Here is a 19,825-nt window from a genome sequence, read left to right on the forward strand (position 1 = left end):
ACATCCACCTCGGCATTCCCATCCCAAACCTCTTTCAAGGCACTCTTTACGCAGTACAAGTGCAGTGTCAGCCTTCAATAGGTGCTCGCTAACATCACTCTGTCAGCACACCGTGCGTGCCAGACGGTGCATTAGCTCTAAATGCCCTCTTCCCGTTGGCGCATTACGAAACGTGCAGTAGTAGCCACAAGGTCAATGAGAGTCGTGCATTATTGACAACGTGGAAACTTGAGTTTCAGATGGAATATCCACGTAAAATATGCAGAAAATCCCACGCATTTACGGTGGGATTTTTGTTGTTGTTGGTTAATCCACCGCTTACGGATGGGACTACCTTACGCCGTTAAATCACTGGGGTTGTGACCATACTTCACCACGTTTGGTCAGTGCGGGTTGATGAACGCGTAAGTGGGTGGAGGACACGCTAAAGAGGGGTGGCCTTAACACGTGGCTTCAGATATTATCACTCGCCACTGATGAAAGCCGTGGCATTGCGAAGTTTCTGCGGAATGGTTTTGATGTTGTATACAAATGTTTTTTCTGGGTGCATTTCCTTATCCGCTACCGTCACGACTTAACGAGGCTCTCATCCAGCAGTGGATCGATCAAGGGCTGACGTCGGAACGCCGTTGAAGGTGACGAAGACGACGAGAGATCCAGTCAATGATGAGAAGTAAATCGATTCATGCCGCAATATTCCCCCCGGCGCAGAATCGATCGCGGCAGCGTTGTGCTTCTCGGCACGTAGCAGTGCAGCGTAGTTAACATAATTTATGCAGCGCGTCACTTTCATTAGCGTCACGCGCACTACCATATAAGGCGATACATCGACGTATCATAATGTCTGACACAATCGCCCCGTCTTTTGAATACCTCATTAACATAACGCTGTCCTAAAAAGGAGCGAACGGCGTAATTTATTCACCACGCACGGGCGGCTTCGGGCCAATCAGATTCGCAGCGGTGGAATGCCCATATAAGGAATGCAGGTGTATACCCTCTTATTAACATTATTTATTCGCTTCCTAATACGGTCAATATAAAATTATATAATACCTCATGCATATATTATACGGGCGCGTCTCATTGGCTGTGCGCGCGGTGGGCGTGACTTGTTAAGCCCCCCTGCCATATAAAGGCGGGAACCGGACGAGCGGACTTCTCGTCGCTCGCTCTTCGGCTTCCAGACGTCGCCAGTTTCGCCCAGCTCCCGTCAGACAACCATCTCGTCCGCAATCCACTGACATCCGCTACAAAATGGTGAACATCGGCATCAATGGGTGAGTTCAATGAACGCACGAGCAACCCCGGTGTCGTAGGCTGCCCGATCGATTATTTTCTCGTCAGATGGTTGGTGAATAAGATGACGGTAATTCGAGAAGGCGCCCCCGATCAGCGACCTTGGAATGCCCGGAAGGTCGCCTTTGGCAGGGGCGAGGAATTTGGCACCGTCTATGTTTGTTATCTCAAAGCTGTCAACGACCAATTAACGTGTCGTCAAATACTAATATCAACTGCTGTGATTATATAAAGTTGTGTAATTTGCACTTTTTACGTGCAGTTTTTAATATATGTTTGGACCTTTTTTATATATATTTTCATCAGCCTTGGTCTTTTTTGCCATGCATGGATTTTAGAGACTGCATTTTTACCATATTTGTAAGTAGCAGTGCATTAATTAAATGTCAAAATATTTTTAAAAAATTTGCATCACCAGAGGTGTCATCGTGACGTAGAAGTATTTGTAAAAAAATAAATGATTCTGTGAAGTTTGTAAAAATGAGGTCACGGCCTCAGAACATGTATCTTTTACTGCCCACATTGTACTCTACTTGAATTGTTTTACCACCCACATTCACCAGCAAACCCGGACTGACCCAGCGTGCTGAGGTCGCGGTGAGAGGTCCGCTGTCATCCAGCAGTGGATTGACACGAAGCGGGGCTGTTGTCCGTGCAAAATACGCGGTGATTTCCACGTGCAAACGTGGCACGGCCGTGTCACGAAGGGCCCCCCAGGCACCGTAGAACATTTGCAACGGGTGACTCATTGATTCGTGGCCGAAATTTGGGTCAATTCTCGCGCCCTTCGCTGCACGTTCGTCTGCAAGTGACGCACTCGTGATGCAAATGAAGGCGGGGGCAGGCAGGCAGGCAAGCCCTCGTCATCATCCAGCAGTGGATTGACTGAAAGGGCTGTGAATGTAATGATGTGAAAGCGTGGGTGTGCTCACTGCACTGGTAAAAAATAAAAAAAATGTTGGAATGACTCCTTTCTACATCCCAGCCACTGCTTATCTGCAGTGACTCACGTTCTACCGGTTTGGGGGGAGGGGGTTGCGGCAATTGGAAATAAGTCGTGACCCTCCCCCCCCCATGACGACAAAAAATTACCATGAGTTCTAATATATTCGTGCCCCTCTTCTCTTTGTGGGTGGGGTGGGGTTTTCAGCCCACGAATTTGTGAAAATTCCCTTTAAGATGTATTGTTTTTCTTTGCAACTGCCAACAATGATTAAACATGCGTCTGCCATTGCAACCTACGCCACCATTTAACATTTTTAATTGCGCGTGCATCGCTGTGGAACCGGTTGAGGCAAGTGGTAAAGCTATGAATATTCCCTGCAGTCACGAAAGCTTTAAATCGAAATTTAAAAAAATCGTGTGAATATTCGTCAACCCCAGCTGTGGTATGATAAATTGTAACACCTGGTCTCTTTTAAAACAAAATCCTTCCCGAAAGAGACGGAGAAATTAAATCGGCTCGTAGGCAGATGCGAGATGCATTGTTATACATTGCAGGATCTTGAAATAGTGATTGCTTGTTCGAGGCTTCATTCAGCAGTCGATTGACCATGGCTGATGATCAAACCTTACATTTGAATACAGCAAACTGAGGGAGGGTGCTGGTTCAACCCGAAACCCAGCTGACATTAGCAGCTGGGGAGAGTTAGGCATCATACTGAATTGGGGTAACATCTTTTTTTTTGCCGTAATGCCAAGCAAGAAAGCAAAATGAATGAATGAAAAGAGCTTGAGGCGGAAAGGGCCAATCGGGGACATTGCGCGGACGTGCACGGAAAATATAATTGGGGCGGGTTGGGTGGGGGGTGGCGGAGGAGGAGTGACATTTCGTCGGGGGAGGGGGGAGTCATACGGCGTGACGCAGAGGCCACACTCTCCTTCAATCGGATTGGCTCCACGGCAAGGGGCCTCCCTCTACAGCATCCCCATCACATCCTCATTCTGCAGAGACGTGCGTTACCAGGTGACGTCACTTGCTCGCCCCTCATTGGGTGGATATTGGTTGTGAGGACGATGCTGTTGCTGTGCGGAGAGAATTCTGCACCTCCAGTCTGCCACCACCCCCTCGCTGAATACAATCGCCAACCTTCTGCCACCACCGCCCCCTCGGTAGAGTGTCAAATGTCACCAAAGGGCCCCCACCACTCGATTCCAATTGGCCGAGCGGCACAATTGCTCCCAGCATGCACGCAGTGTCAATTTAACAATTAACAATGAGTGCAGCTCGTTTTTGCCTCGTCACTTATTAAGTTGACCTTGGCGCTTGTTATTTTGTTGTTTAAATTGCATATTTTTCTTTTCTGGGTTGTGCAAACAGTTTGGTCGATCTAAACCAGCTGTGTGCAACACGGTAACAAACAAACAACAACGACGGCACCAACAAGTGAAAACGATTAACGTGTTTACCGTCTGGTTATCGTGTAACGGGGATTGTGTGCGCACGCTTGCAACACGATCGAACGCACAGAGGACTCTGTACCGTGACCCCGATGTGGCCATCCCATTTATCGGTCGCAACTCCAAAAGGCCTCATTGACTCAAAATGTTTCCACTCTAATACTGCTGCATTCCCTGCAAAACCACTCAAGGTGACCTTCTCCATTCTCGACCCTCCCACTTCATTGCCCATTAACTCTTGTCTGCCCTTGCAGTCTGGGGTAAGAACACTGTAAAGGTCCTGCCGCCCCCCACCCTCTCAACGGCAACTACAAACCTCCTACCTGTTCACCGTGGGGGGGATTATGTAGACAATGGTTCTTTTTGTGTCATTGTTGAAGCGTGGTCTGATGTGCCTTCGTTTTGCTGCATTGCCCAGGACCGGTGGCAACAATTAAAACCAATGGAACAAAAAATCTAACCAGATTCACGCGAAAAATTTCTTCCCGCAGTGCTGCGGTATTGTCCGGTGCACTTTCATTTCAACTGTTTTAGTGTAGACACACAATTCGGCAATAATGAGAGAAATTCGTTTGCTTTTCCCAGAAAAGCTTTCAATTTCAAAACTTTTGGTTTTTGTATTCAGGAGAGGTTCTGCATTGGGATCATTTTACAAATGGCTTTGTGTTTTATTTTTTATTAATTGCACAGCACACCTAAGCATGACCTTTGCCAAGGCGTGGATCCAGGGCAACAAATAGATTTGCAGACTTTTTCCTCAACCGATTCGAGATGGTGGTGAAAAGACTTAAACACAATCGCCCACTTCACCCTCCCATAAACAGTCTTGCATTGATGTAATGCATGTACAACAGGGGCTGATGGTATCGTCAACTGGTGGATGCGCAACAGTAATTATGTAATATTCGGAATAAAGTTATCTCATTTATATCCGGCTAATGTGCATCCCATTCCAATAGAGCTGTGTCACCAAGGGAGAATATTCTAGATTTGAAGCTTTCGTGACTGCAAGGATTCATATTCTTAGGTTTTTTCGGTAAAGTCACCTACGTGACTCAGTCACCTACGTGACTTTACCGAAAAATCCCAAGAATACAGCAGAACATTGTCATGTCAGGGAACGGCCCTATTAGATGACTCCACAAAATTTGCTTCTGGAGTTGCAACAATTGTAAACTCTCATCCAGCACTTGATGGCACTCATTTGTACTATGGTACAGCGGTTTGCCAAATGGCAATCCTTAAATTATGAGCATTTAACCAAATTTTAAGCACTCGTGTTTTTTCAAAAATTGTAAATAAATTATATCCACTCCCCCCTACCCTTGTCAACTTTGTTTAATCGAAAGTTGTCAGAAACCTGAATTCTAACTGGTTATCTCAGCGGGTCCTGGTCCAGTATCTGGGATACACTGAGCTCACAGTGATACACTCAGCCCCAGGGCTCAAATCCAGGATATGGACAGTGCCGGCGCTTTGTTCTGACGTGGACATAAGCCCTCTGATCCTCCCCCAGCCACCTAGTTTTATTTCACACGAGACACCTTTTTCCTGTCCACGAAATGGCGGTGGCGCAGTGCTGCAGCCCAAGAGCCGTGACGTCATCGGCCATGATGAAATATTCAGGAGCTGCCGTATAGATTTAACTATTTTTCTGAATCACCCTCGGGTTTTGCATCTTTCTTGGCTCTCGGTGGATAAATGGAAGCACTCAATGGATTTTTCCCCCTTTGCCCTGATTGGAGTCTGAGCAGCTCATTTAATGGTTGGGTTTGCAGCAGCAATAGTGGCCGCGAGCTTGAGCACGGCTGAGCAAACACATTCACGTCAAAAGTTCCAAAGGTTCATCAGTGCAGCCCTTTTTATGCCTCTGGCTTTTTTTGAGATTTGGTGCTGGCTTGCTGTCAAAAATAGCGTTTCTGCTAGGTTGCGGCCATGTGAAAATAATTTCCCTAACAGCCCCGCCTGTACCACGATGGCTGCATGTGAATATATACTGTATACAAGCAGATGGTGGTGGGCTTTGTCTAATAAAACAATAAAATAATATATTATTTTATTATTTCCCTTCTACATGACTTTACCGAAAGAACCAAGAAGATGAATCCCTGCAGTCACGAAAGCTTTAAATCGAAATTTTATTTCTGTCTGTTTGAACGTCCCACTCCCTGGGAGACATTATGGTTATTGTTTATTTGTAAATGTTCATACTGAGATTTCAGCAATGTAAAGGTTGTTAGGATGACCATGTCCTATGTGTGAAACCAATTATCACCACCGTTACAATTGTTGTGTGCTAACATTGAAATATTTAGTTTTTCATATTGTAATTGTAAGAATACACACTTTTGTTTTAAATGCCACATTTTCAGCCTTCTCGCCTTTTGTATAAGATTTCTGGAATTTACACGATCACTCACTGTCGCCAGTAAAATGGATAGAAAGGCTGGTTGACACCTTTTGAATAGAAACACATCGGTCACAATTGGAAGATTCCAAGTTTTTAAATCACAATCGGTGTCAACTCTGCAAAAAAAAAGGCCATCGCTGTTAACCGTGGCAGTACTCGAACTACTATACCCCCTGCTCCCCTCCCAATGTGCTAGTGGTGTGGGTTAAAGTTGCAGGGTCATGGCAATAAATCATCCACTTGTGGTCCAAATTGCAGATTAATCTATGTAAGCAGTAGTAGTTCATTAAACGAGGTAGCCTTGGTCCGGGTTTGAATAGGGTGTCACCAGCAAGCACCAGCTTTATCTTCCAAATGCCTTTTTGCGAACCCCTGATGTTTTGCACAAAACAACACTGTTTTTTACTTCGCACTCAAAGTAAAGTTACCAAATGACCCGGTTCGGCCAGAACAGTCCGGGTATTGGCATGACATGTCCCAAAGCATTTGTAAAAAAAAATTTGTCCTATTCAGGTTAAATATTTTGAGCTTCACTTGTGATGCATGCAAAAGGTGGGCTTCCTGAGTCCAGGGTGTAGGGCTGGGCTGGCAGAGGAATTGGTGGGACTAATGGCAGCGTGAGACCAATTCCTCCCTGTGTGGGTGTGGCTGTCTAACAAGTGAACCGGGCTGATGGAGGGAAAGGCTTCGAGCTCATGTGTTCCACGTTGAGCCTCCCAGAAACTGTCGCGTTACTCATCCGCAAGGTGTGTAATCAACCATGTGACAAAGGCACCCAATGGTGCCTTTGTCCAATGGTGCCTTTGTCACATGGGTAATAAAGCTTTGGACTAATACTACACCTTGCACCAGACACTGCCTGTTTTTTTATAAAGCGCATTCGTGAGCACAGTTTTCTTGCGTGCATGGGCGTAGAGATGAAGCCTAGGTGCTGTAACAGAACACTCGTGTGTACCTGAGCTGCTTTCACCTCTACACGCCAGCCCCATTTAGGAACTACCTGATGTGAAAATTCAGACTGTTTAATAATAACTGGATTTTTCTGGAGGCAGGCCAGTTGGCGTTCCTGTGGTGAGCTGAACCATGTCCAAGCAGGCACAACCGACAATTCCCAAGCCGCAGTCACTGGTTCCTATGGGTACGCAGCTGCGCGACAGAAACCCTGGGAGAGGCGTGCTACCAAAAGCAAACTCCAAACGAACCTTGGCCCACAGCTCTGATTGCAAAGACCGCGCCTGCCACGCCCTCGTGCACTGATGAAAAAATGTCTGGGTCGGTCTGGTGCAATACTAGCACTGCGAGTTCAGAATGGAAATATCTAATTTTGTGACATTTTACTAATTGTATTTATCAGTGGACATTGTGCTGTGTTAAAATATTGGCTGGCACGGCTGAGATTGTGGATTCAAGCCCAGGGGTTGGTTACATAAAACAACATGGGACCTCCTTTGCCAGTACCAAAATATGAGAATAGGTTTTTCCCCTTTTTTCTGGCAACAAAACAGCTGTGTTAAGTTGTTAAAACACCGAACTGAAGCCTTTTATAAGGAATCATGTCTGCATTAACCACAATACTTGTGGTCAAAATGCAAACAAAAAAACATACTGATAATATATGCATTGTCTTTGAAACTGGTCCACACGAGACGGCTTTCTTTTGAGCCTCTGGTCTAACACAATGCATATATTGCCAGTGTTTTTTGTTTGAATTTTGACCACAAGTATTTTGGTTAATGCAGACATTCCTTGTAAAAGGTTTCAGTTTTGTGTTTTAACAACTTAACACCTGTTTTGTTGCCAGATAAAAAGGAGAACTTATTCTTTCGCATAAAACAACTTGCTGAAAATTGTCCTACGGTTTTCCATCTCCTGTACAGGGAAACCAAAAGAGATTCAGACCTGACGATTTTTTTTATATACAACCGTCACAGGCATTTGCAGTCTGTTGCACACAGACATGACCTCAAACCGTTACGACAGTACAAACACAAGCTCGTTCATGCGAAGGCAGGTTACAATTCACCCCCCTAGTTATTTGATCACTTGCCACGATTCAAGTTTGCAATTCTATTCTTCTGAAGTTTTTGCCATCGTTTTATATTTTGGATACAGTGAAATTGTCTACTCTTTTTTTTTTACAGAAATCCGTGTTGATCTCTTGTTTACAGCGATGGGTTGGTGCTGGAAATTCCACACCAATGGCAGTGACGAGAGTCGCCTTTTGATAACCGCTTTTGAATTCCCCACTAAGTGGTACTAATTGTGTAGATTCCAGAGATGGGGCTTACTCAGCCTGCCCAACTGGGATTTAACTTCCAACTTTCTTATTGCAAACCGTTCGCTCTGTCACCCAGTCAGCTAGCATTTTGGATGGTAGTTTTCACGTTTTTTATACTTTTCTCTCAAACGATTTCAATGCATGTGCATCTGTATAGGAATCGATAATAATCTTAACCATTCCTGCGCGTGACTGGTGGCCGTCATGCATCACACATTGCGGTAAGAAAAGCCAAACGGGATCCCCCAGATGCTGTTGGGGATACGGGCATCCAGCGTGGTTTGATGCACAATCTTGTGGAAAGCAAAAAGCGGTTGGGGCAGAGATTTCACTGCACACGTACTCGCCCCAACATGCCTATGTCTTGAGGTAGCCGGGGGGCATAGAGCTGAAACTGCTTTGAGCTTGGGATTAAATCTGAGTTGTAGCCACTGGCTTTCAAAGGTAACGAGTTGGTGGTTTCATCCCAGTAACCATGGTAGCACGGAAATCCTCGTATAAAATTAAGTTTTAACTTAATTATGCTTGTATCTTGAAAAAAAATGTGGTTGACGTGTGATGAGCAGGGCATTGACAAATGTGGACGCTGTTGCAAAAGCAGTCGTGTAACGCCTTCCAATCTGGGCCATTCGCACCGATTCTTGTGAACTCTCCAAATCTACCCTTTCTCTTTTGACAACAGGATTTCACTTTCTAATTTAAATACAATTGAGAGAAATGCAAACAACCTTGCTAGCAAGTTTAGGTTTTCTCAGCCCAAGCCTATTCTTGGAAAAGTCTACATTAAAAAAATATAATGAATGTCGGAAAATGCTTCCTACAGTAAGATGCGCCAACTCTCCACCACTTCCTTTATTTGCAATGTGGTCTACGCTTTTGCAGTGTGGTCACGTACGCGTGTTGCACAAGCGCATGCTCTGTCACCGTGTGTTACTCTGACGTCTGCAGCAGTAACTTGGTCTTTCTCACTTTGTCTGAATCGTGATGAGCTCCTAGCTACAGGGCGTCCACTGTCACCGATGCGCGTAAACGACCGCGAACGACATTCAGTTGCCCCCCTTTGCAAAATCAAATCGGAATCGTTTTTAATGTTCAGCTTGGTGTGCTGTAAAACCAATCATTTGTGCGGGCCTTTGGCAATCGATGCAGTGTCAGTCATTGGGGTTAATTGACAATTTCACCACGCTTGATCAGTGCAGGTTGCTTTTGGAAGGGCCACCACAGGTTCGGATATCACTCGCCACTGCCGTGGGCCATGGCCAATATTAAAATTTCAGGTTGCTCTTCATAGCGTAGTACGCTAACCACTACGGTACTGCTCCCAGCCCTCTATATAAAAAAAGTTTGAACAATGGGTAATAAATGTAGTCTTTGCACTCTAGATCATGCATGCGCTGGAGCACAATCGTGTGAGGTAATCATTGCCTGAAATCTAGAAAGATAAATGCCTGCACAACTGCAATGGTTGAGCCATAAGCCACTCAATGCCGGACTTAAGGCATTAGGTGAGTGTAAATGCCCAATGCTCTGGAGCCAAACTCGAGCAGCTCCTCAAATTGTAATAATGGTAGAATTTATTCGTACTTGTGGTGAAAGATTCCGCTCTTGAAGAGGTGAAACACCAAGGTGTCATGGGTAAAACGAGGACAGAGGTTGTTGGCTTTTGTGTTCTAATGTAGGATTTATTTCTGTGTGCCTGTGTTTGGCCATGTCACAGGTTTGGCCGTATTGGCCGCCTGGTGGCTCGTGCTGCCGTGCAAAAGGAAGACGTGAATGTGGTTGCCATCAACGACCCCTTCATTGACCTGGAATACATGGTGAGTTCCTTCATCTTGCTACCAACCACACAGGCAAAATCAGAATTCCCCTATGTAGCCTTGAACAAATTGCTGGGGGAAAGTGCTGTTTTGAGCCGCTGGAATGGTGCACAAAGGGGGTGTGGTGTGTACAGAATCGCCCCTGATCACCTTTGTCTCTCCATTGCTCATATTTACACATTCTCCGAGATGCTCATTATAAGGCACGGTTCTAACTATGGGGAGCCCAATGACCAGTTTGGATATTTCTCGCCCGACTATGTTAGCCGTGGTCAGGAATCGAAGCCCGGTTGCTGGGTTTGTAATGCAATTTGCTAACCTTTTGCACCACGACAAAAGACATGGACAAAGATCCCCCATATAGCCTTAACAGTGTTAGGGCAAGTGGTGCTAGAGCGCCTATTGCACCACTACTCCCACCCCACCATATACACACTCACGCACAATACCATTTATAATCCAGAATCCTTTGTCAACCAAAAAGTACCAGCTCTGTTAAACACACACGTGAACTCGGCCCAGCAAAGCCTCGCTGGTTTATTCTTAGTGATGCTCAAATAATGGCCGATTTTAATGTACTCGGTTTGTGTAGTCATTGGTAATCAGGCTGAAGAAGCCATCAACTTGCTAAACTTGAGAAATATTTTGTTTGATGGCTGGCTGGACCAGAGTTTTTTTTTTTACCGGATCTCCACAGTGCTGGCTCTTCTGACGAGGCTGTTCTGGTCCCATGGAGAGCTATGGAGAAAATAAGATATTCTTCACTTTTGCATGAAATTCCTGTTTGAGCATGGCTGCACCAACATTTTTATTTTAAGCCACATTGCTGCTGGTGTATTTGCACATAAGCAGATGGCACATATACATAACATCAATAGACATAGCCCGGCTGTTTATTTTGTACTGATCGTTCTGGGCAGGGAGCAGTGGGGCTTTTTATCAAGAAGGGGGAGGCTCTTTAAGGATATTGGTGGGGTGACCAGAGCTGCTATTTTAAGGGGATGTGTGACCTCATCACTCATTGGCTGTGGGTCGGGCTGATTATATTGACATCTGATGACACCCCCTGTGTTTAAATAACCTTGGTGCGGGTTGTGGTCGGCATTGATCAAGACCGAGCAGGGTGAGACTGGCCACGTTTTGATGCCGAATTTATGATAATATTTTTTCTGTCTGTTTGTTTAGATACACATTGCTTTGTGCATTTCGGTGCTCCCGGAAAATCGGGGTCAATCCCCGCCATGGTTAATATTGGTGGCAAGTGTTATCTGAACCTGCCGTTACCCTCGCCTAGGTTGATTCTGACCTTAATTATTCCAAGTGTGACGCTGCGTAAAAACGTTAGTACAGGGTTGACCAAGGGCAGATAGGTGTGGTGCTGGCCACATCCCCCCCTCTCTCCACCACCCCACTAATATCGTGCCAGCATTATTATCCTTTATTGCATGGCATTTAAAAAAAGCAACAGACTAATTGTATTTTAATTGTGCAAGCCATTCCATGGCACGAGTGGAGTTTTGTTCCACCAGAATGTGTGTGTGTGTATTGGGTAGTCATCGGTGATGTGCCTGATTTTTTTTTTTTCACCTCACTGCATTCTGAGTTTGAGTCCTTAGATCTTCCATTTGTGGTGGAAATATCTACACCTTCCACCATGGTGTTTGCACACTGTTCAGTGGTCCACTGTCATCGGTGCAAAGAGAAACTCGGCCTTTCCTTTCTTCGTTGGGTCTTCAATAATTCCAGAATTAATTTTGTGCTCACTAACAGCATTTTCCTGTGCGCGCACACTGTATTTGCAGTGGTAGAGTGGTTATCGAGCGCACAGCACTACAAAGCCTGCCACCTGGGCTTTCAGTCCTGATGATGACTTGCCCATCAGTCCTGGGAAATTGGCATGTGAACACAGCCAGAGCCCCCTCTCCAAGGTCGATGCAGGCTACGAAAAATAAATGGCGATGCTGTGACGAAAACCATCCCTGAGGGGCCAACCGTTAATGTTAATCTGGAAAGAGCAACTCTTGTTGTTATCCAACAAGGGTTGGGCTGTAGAGTCCATTTCACGGTGCCTATCCCCCATGGTTCTGCCACACACCCATGCAACCCTCCGCCCCACGCACCGTGGTTTCGTCTTCCGGTTAAACAAACCGGTTGGGTCGGTTCTACAGTGAAAGCCGTTGGCAACGTTGGTGCAGATATTGCTTCCTGTGTTGCACTGCCCTCCAGAGCCCAAAGCCTCAGCGCGCATGTAACTGGGTGTGTCTATTTCAATAAAATCCATTTTGTTTCATCGGGCGATAGAGGTGGGGGGGAAACCCCGTCGAGATGAAAAAAATACAGCAGTTCTGCTGGGTTTTTTTCACTTGAAGACGATTGCTTGTGTTGCGATCGAAACTTCGTGATTTTTTTTTTATCTATGTGACTTTACCCAAAGACCCAAAGAGTATGAATATGTGGTTTTTTTTTCCCCCGTGGGTGACCTGGATTAAACATTTTAAGGGTTGAGGGGAGGTCTTCATCCAGCTGTTTCTAACGTGTGCCCAGAGTCGAGCGTATGTGTTTATGTGGGCGAGTGCGAGCTGGTGGCTTGGAGCCAGGCAGAAAGCATCTGGTATCTGAATAAAAGCATGTAAGGTTAATTGCTATGCAGAATATAATTGTGACAATTCATGGTACCTGGGCTGGAGGTGGGGTTGGTGAATTCTTATGTTGGATGGGTGTGTTTTCTAGGTCTACATGTTCAAGTATGACTCTACCCATGGACGATTCAAGGGAGACGTGAAGGTTGAGGATGGGAAGCTGTTGATCAATGGACATGCCGTCGCCGTCTACTCGGAGTAAGTGACATGCACTTGTGTGTACAACTGTGCAACACACATGGGTGCAGCATATCAGAGGCAATCATTGCAGCATTCAACCTTGCACACACACATACACACTTGCCTAGGTGGATATTCTGGCTATGGAACAAACTGTATTGTGATAACTGCGTTGGCAGTAGTGTACAAATGACAAAAACACAACACGTTCATCAATAACACTTCCTTATAAACAAAAATGTGTAAAATGGACTTAAAATACATCGTATCGGTATATACTTTCCATATTGTTGTAACATTCTGACCCGTCCCTACTGGACATCTGTAATAAATAAATGTATAGCTCATCGGATTCCTCCAGTAAAAACAACTATTCTGATAATAAGGCAGTGTTATTGTCAAACCATGAGTTTTTGTTTTACTATAGAGCACGCCTTCACACCCGGCATGTCCCAAATCATGTATTTAATATAAATCGTAGCACATATACAGTGGCGCATGCCTGCACAATACTTGCCTCCACACCACCTTATGATGCAGCACACGCACAAAGCGGTTGTAGGGAGGACTGCGAGTGGTTGGCAAACTGCTACAAATCCACGGATGGCATCGGTGAGGAGTGATATTTCAACTGGTCCTGGGGACCCCTCCTTCACCGACCCGCACTAATCCGTATGATGATATGTATCATTCAACGACTGACACTGCATGAAGAGGCCTTCATCCAACAGTTGATTGACCGAGGGCTATACATTTTTATTATTGTTGTGCACACCAATACAATATATTCACCGATACACTTGGTGGTAGAAGGATGATTAGTTGAACACGGTTTTGATCAAACAAAACAAAAACCACGGTCCGTAGCAATATGAGTGACACGGAGGTGATGGATTGCCATGGAGCGAGTAACTGGAGTGATTAAGTGAGCTGGATTACTGATTACCCCAAATGCTTTGCATTTAATTTCATGCAGGGAGTGAGGAACTGGTGCTGTGGCCCAGATATAACAACAGGATTCCCCCAGTGTGTGCTTTGTTGAGTAGCAAAAATTGTTTACAATTAAAGACCGCTTTGGCACACGAAATAAAACAGTCTTCAATGCCTCCTTCACCAAAATGGTAAAAGAGCCATCCCGGGACCAGTCAGAAGAGGTTTTGTGCCATGCAAGTGCCTTGAGAGGCATGGAGCAGTAGAATCAAGGGAAGATTGGGGGAAATGGACAAGGAAGTGCGTGCTAATGGTGATCGTGTGTCTGTGTACAGGCGTGACCCCTCCAACATCCCATGGGGTAAGCATGGTGCCGATTACGTGGTGGAGTCTACCGGTGTGTTCACCACCATCGATAAGGCCTCTGTAAGTATTGCTCTCTTGCACATGCTTGCATTCTCGCACATGCGCGTGTAGCATGGTTCGTGGGGTGGGGAGGGGGTGGCAGGGTTTCTGTCCGCTCGTTAACCCCCGTTTTTCCGTTTCCGTGCTGATCAGCTGCACCTGAAGGGCGGTGCAAAGCACGTCATCATCTCAGCTCCGTCTGCCGATGCGCCCATGTTCGTGATGGGAGTGAACCACGAGAAGTACGACCCCTCGCAGAAGGTGGTCAGGTACGTAGCACGCACCTGCATCGGCTATTGCTACCGAAACGACAAGAGCCGCCACTCCACTAAGTGGTGGTGATGTTGCTACGCTACTTGCATGGGGCTATGCACCATTGTGACGTTATGTTAAGTGTGGAAGGCTAGGCTGCAGGAGGTCATCGAATAGACCCAGGAATTTTCACACCCCAGCACGCACACTGTCTGGCAGTTGTGTACTCCCATTTACCCCGTCCATACACACACATTTGCATTGCTGCGATGCGCGTAACGCGCTAACACCCGCACAATTGTGCACACGTTCTTCATAAAGCTCGCATGTGCACACCCACACCCTTGTTTTGCACTCCATTGGGACATGCTCGCACACTTACAAACATTCACACTCACACATACAAATTACACTCTCAATCGCGCACAGTTACATACAATATCTCGCCACCTAATCTGGTTGCAGAGCTCCCGTCTTGCAAGTTGTCTTTCATGTGCATTATTTTTTTACTGACAGCTCTCCTCTGCTCATTTTGTGTCTCCAGCAACGCGTCGTGCACGACCAACTGCCTGGCTCCTCTGGCCAAGGTCATCAACGACAACTTCGGCATTGTGGAGGGGCTCATGGTAAACATGGGCACACACCCAACTCAATGGCGAAACCTGCATATATATATACACGGAGCATATGCATGCTTACTCAGCCGGGAAATGCGCACACAGAAATCGAGCATTTAAAAGGTAGTCGATTCACAGTTTTCGCTCTATTAATGGCTTTACTAGACCAACGGTCCCAGCTCTTACAGCAAGGCTTCAGGGAGTTATCGCTCTCTGCGTGCGTGCAGACCACGGTGCACTCGTACACGGCAACGCAGAAGACTGTGGACGGGCCTTCTGCAAAGATGTGGCGCGACGGCCGCGGGGCTTCTCAGAACATCATCCCGGCCTCGACTGGCGCTGCCAAGGCCGTGGGGATGGTCATCCCCGAGCTCAATGGGTACGTGAATACACGGGGGGAGATGCACGAGGAACACGAGGACCAATGGGTGTGAAAGCTTTGGTGATATCGCAGAAGGCATGGTTACAATAGTTTATGTAATGTGGTATGAACCATGGCAGGGTGAAGATGATGGGAGGAAATGGTAGGTGAAAGAGGGGGTAGGGTAGGCAAGTAGGAGATAAGTGGACACAAAGGGAGCCAAAGGATTGAACGGGGATGCCAGAGGATTCAAGAAACTCGTAGGGGGTGAACAAGGATGCATTGTGGGGGAGAGGGGGGGGCATGGCAAAATGTTGAAATGCATGAACGCGTGGATGCGTGGAGTGGAATGGGGTTGCGCAGGAGACGAATGGGGGGGGGGGGGGGGCACAGATGGAACAGGGCGATTTTATAAGGATGCTGTAGACGAAAAAAGAAATGCCAATGTACCGGGATTAACTGGGAGGCACAGGGATGCACGAGGATTGACATCGACACTTTGGGAGATGCTTGGGTACATATACACGTGCACAGGGGGATGCATTGGAATTTAACAGCTGATCTAAATTGAGAGGCACAAGGAGATGTGCACGGGGAGGCACAAGGGTTGCATGGTGCAGAACTGATGAACGGAGGCAGGACCAGAAATGCAAATGGTGGCGTGTGGACGCACAAGATGCTCCGCTTTCTCAGCTTGTGTTTTAACGCCGGGTAAACCCCACACGTGTGCCCATGTTTCCGCAGAAAGCTGACAGGCATGGCGTTCCGCGTGCCGACTCCCAACGTCTCGGTGGTCGACCTCACGTGCCGTCTGGCCAAGCCGGTAACGAGAGACATTCGCATGCACGCACCCCTACTCAATAGCTCCCCTCCGTATTGCTTTTTGGATCACAACTTGTACAGGGCTGGGGGGGGGGGGGTGTTGGTATCGCGAGGGGTGTTTCGTTAAAGTTGAAGTAAGGTGGGGTCAGCAGGGTATTTGTAAATTACCAGGGACATTCCTGGTTATACAGATGAAATGACATGACAAGGGTGGTTAATTCTGTCTTGTGGAATGTGTGTCTTTTGGCTATGGAACACCTGTGTGTGTTTGTGCGCATGCAAATTTGCGTGTGCTTGTGTATTTACGTGTTGGACATGTCATGTGTCCGTGCGCAAGTGTTAAATTCCGGACCACTGGGTCCTCCCCTGATCCGACTCGACCTTAAACGAGTGGCTGGTGCAATTTGTTAACATCCGCACTGGGGAGATGATGGTGACTGGGTTTGGCGTACCACCACCCCCTTGTGCGCCACTTCAGCCTCCTTCATAGAGGCTCATGAACAGCACTTGCCTCTAACAGTTTGTTAATGGATGTTTGTTCTTGTTCATCAGGCCTCGTATGATGAAATCAAGGCCAAGGTTCGCGAGGCATCCAAGGGTGAACTGAAGGGAATCCTGGGATACACCGAGGATTTGGTGAGCACAACGAGCCAATACTACCAGAACCCACCACCTCCAATCACCATCCACGGTCACCACTAACATGCGTGTGCTTGACCGTAGGTCGTGTCCACCGACTTCAATGGCGACACCCACTCGTCCATCTTCGACGCACAAGCTGGCATCGCTCTCAACAAGCAGTTCGTCAAACTCATTTCCTGGTTAGTTGCTCCACCACTTTCCTCACAACCCACACACGGAGGCAAATTATCCATTTAACATGGAACAATTCCTTGCTTTTTAAATGTTTTTTTCCCCACATTTAACCCCAATGTGCTAAATGGTGTAATGAGATTAACCCTTCCGGATGTCTTGCAGAGTAGTGTATAACAACCTTCATGTTTTAGAGGACCCATAAAAGCATATATCGCAGAACCACTTCTGATAATCGTCTAGTCTACATCGTATGGGGAAGCACATTTGGCACCCACCATGCTACAGAAAGTGGTACAGGTGCATCGCGCTAAACGAGCGAAAATCCGTTCTGCGGAAATTGCTTTAAGCTAAAACTCGTTAAACTTATAGATCATAATTTTGCCATTGACTCCCAGCCCCAAACTTTTCCACTCTTAAACAACTTTTTTAATGGGAGATACAAATAAAGTAATAAAACATAAGTAGATGTTAGTGGCTGGAGGGGAACAGCAGGGGCCATGAAGGACCGCTGGTTCAAATATCTATCACCACTGATGTTAGCCGTGGCTGGGAATCGAACCAGGGTTGCTGGGTTCATTACAAGACATATATATATCGGTCAGTCTCCACTCAATATGCGAACATTTTGCCTGTTTTGCGAACAAATTGGTCTCAATTCTAATTTCTCGTTGTAGCAAAGTCTCGTAGTGACACGCCTGTACCAGTTTCAATACACCAGATGGATTATGTTGATGGTCTCGGTCAACCGCCGACTGGCATTTGAACTCTTACCCTTAGAAGTGCGGGTCCTGCATTCTAACTCGGCATCCTCCATCGAAGATGAACTTTACACGTTATTGAATAACGTTTTGAGTGTCAAGAGTTGTCACAGTCAATGTCGCTGATGCTTTTACAGTATCCCACCGTCTGGTTTTAAGTCTTCCCCCTGGTCAATATCCTCTGATTAAATACATCAAGCATGATACAATCAATTTTATTTTTTGGAGTGGTCAATCCTTCCCCATAGCTTTATTTTATTTTCTTGAATCTGAACCTAAACTATTTTTTTTAATTGACCAGGTAAGGCCCACCTGACCTATACAAGCCACCTGGCCACAAATGATAGCATATTGAAGTGGCTTATGTGGAGATGTATAGCAGCCAAATATTATAAACGCATGTTGATTCTAAATGTGGAGGGAAAAACCAAAGGACCCGGAGAAAAATACGCATGACCACGGGGAAAATATATAGAGGCGTAGGGATCAAACCCACGACCTCCTGTATACCAGGGACAATTGGAGGAACAGCGTGCACTTCTCCAAGTTGATGTATTGTCTACCTCTCCCACCCCTACCTGCACATGCTATTCTCTCGCTCAGGTACGACAATGAGTTTGGCTACAGCACCCGTGTGATCGACCTGATCACGTACATGGACTCCTGCAAGTGAAAACGAAGAGCATTTCACAGCAGGCCGCCCTCTCCTCCTCCTTGCCTATCGTGCGGCAGCAGCCATCTTATGCCGCCCCCTTGCTCTCCCACGACCAACAGTACACGCCGCGGCGGCCGCCGTCTTGATTTTATCGCCATTCCTAACAGCTGATGTTTGTGTGTGCGTGCTGTTTCTCCCCCCTCTACGTAAAGTAAATGTCGCTCGCGTGGGTGATGGTGTCGCGTTGCCCGCGTGCTCTGTCTTAGCGTCTGTGCGTAGTATACCACTGTAAGTGTACTCGGCCTCTCGGGGCCGACTGGACCATCCTTGCCTGTGATGGCGCGAAGTCTTGCATTTCATCCCGATTTCCCCCACCCCCTCACATTTTCCCCGGCTTCACTTCTTCAGAGTCGAGTGTATACGCTGCAGTTGTGTGATCGGAGCGCGGATGTCGCTCTTGAGTGTGGAAACGTCTGTGCAACAGCTAAAATAAACGTCAACACGTGATGCACGCCCCTCTGCACGTGTCCATTTATTGTCGCAGCACCGGGTAGTTTTTCCAGTCATTTACCCTCTTATTACCCACTTGTGACTTTGCCCTTCGAGTCCTAAAGACTAAGGCCATGATCAAATGTGGGCCACTTTTGTGCAATTGTCACTTGTTGCATCGCAATACTGAGGGGATGGCGACGGCTTGTTGAGGCTTTCATCCAGCAGTGGATCGATTACTGGCATTGCATTCACTATGGAAAAACTGTCAGGTTATGTATTTAGCTTGGATGGGTTATTAGCAGACATGGGTTGACATGATTGCTCCTTTTTCTTGTTGTGACAGTTGCATTTATATGCTATATAAAGCCAGTGTATAATTTGGTACAGCAGTGGCATAGGATCTAATTCCATCTGGTAAAAGAAAACCATATAAAGAAACATGTGAATGATTGAGCAAAGAGCTGTCCGAATTGGACACTGTGATTTGGGCAACTAAAGCTTTTTCACATCACAACGATGCTGTAAAGAAATCCCAAGTGCATTATGGCGTTTGGTCTGGGATTGCAATCCTCGGGCAATAATGCTAAACCAGAATAGATCCAGTCTTACCTCGGCTGCCTGTACATGCCATTAACTTGAAGGGGAGATGGTCCGTAAGTTTTTTTGGGTTGGATCGCATAAATGTGTCGTTAAA

General features: G+C 46.4%; 1 protein-coding gene across 1 annotated transcript; it reads left to right on the forward strand.

Annotated features, from left to right (window-relative positions):
* Positions 1-1,127: 1,127 nt before the first annotated feature.
* Positions 1,128-19,150, forward strand: GAPDH (glyceraldehyde-3-phosphate dehydrogenase). The gene is made up of 11 exons (XM_078857774.1): positions 1,128-1,280; positions 10,105-10,204; positions 12,935-13,041; positions 14,289-14,379; positions 14,512-14,627; positions 15,155-15,236; positions 15,455-15,606; positions 16,333-16,411; positions 16,963-17,046; positions 17,134-17,231; positions 18,588-19,150. The coding sequence occupies exons 1-11, from the start codon at positions 1,258-1,260 to the stop codon at positions 18,655-18,657; spliced, it is 1,002 nt and encodes a 333-aa protein (XP_078713900.1). The 5' UTR covers positions 1,128-1,257; the 3' UTR covers positions 18,658-19,150.
* The last annotated feature ends 675 nt before the right edge of the window (positions 19,151-19,825 follow it).

The sequence above is a fragment of the Lampetra fluviatilis genome, chromosome 6 (assembly GCF_964198595.1).
Source record: "Lampetra fluviatilis chromosome 6, kcLamFluv1.1, whole genome shotgun sequence".
In the NCBI taxonomy this organism is placed as follows: Eukaryota; Metazoa; Chordata; class Hyperoartia; order Petromyzontiformes; family Petromyzontidae; genus Lampetra; species Lampetra fluviatilis.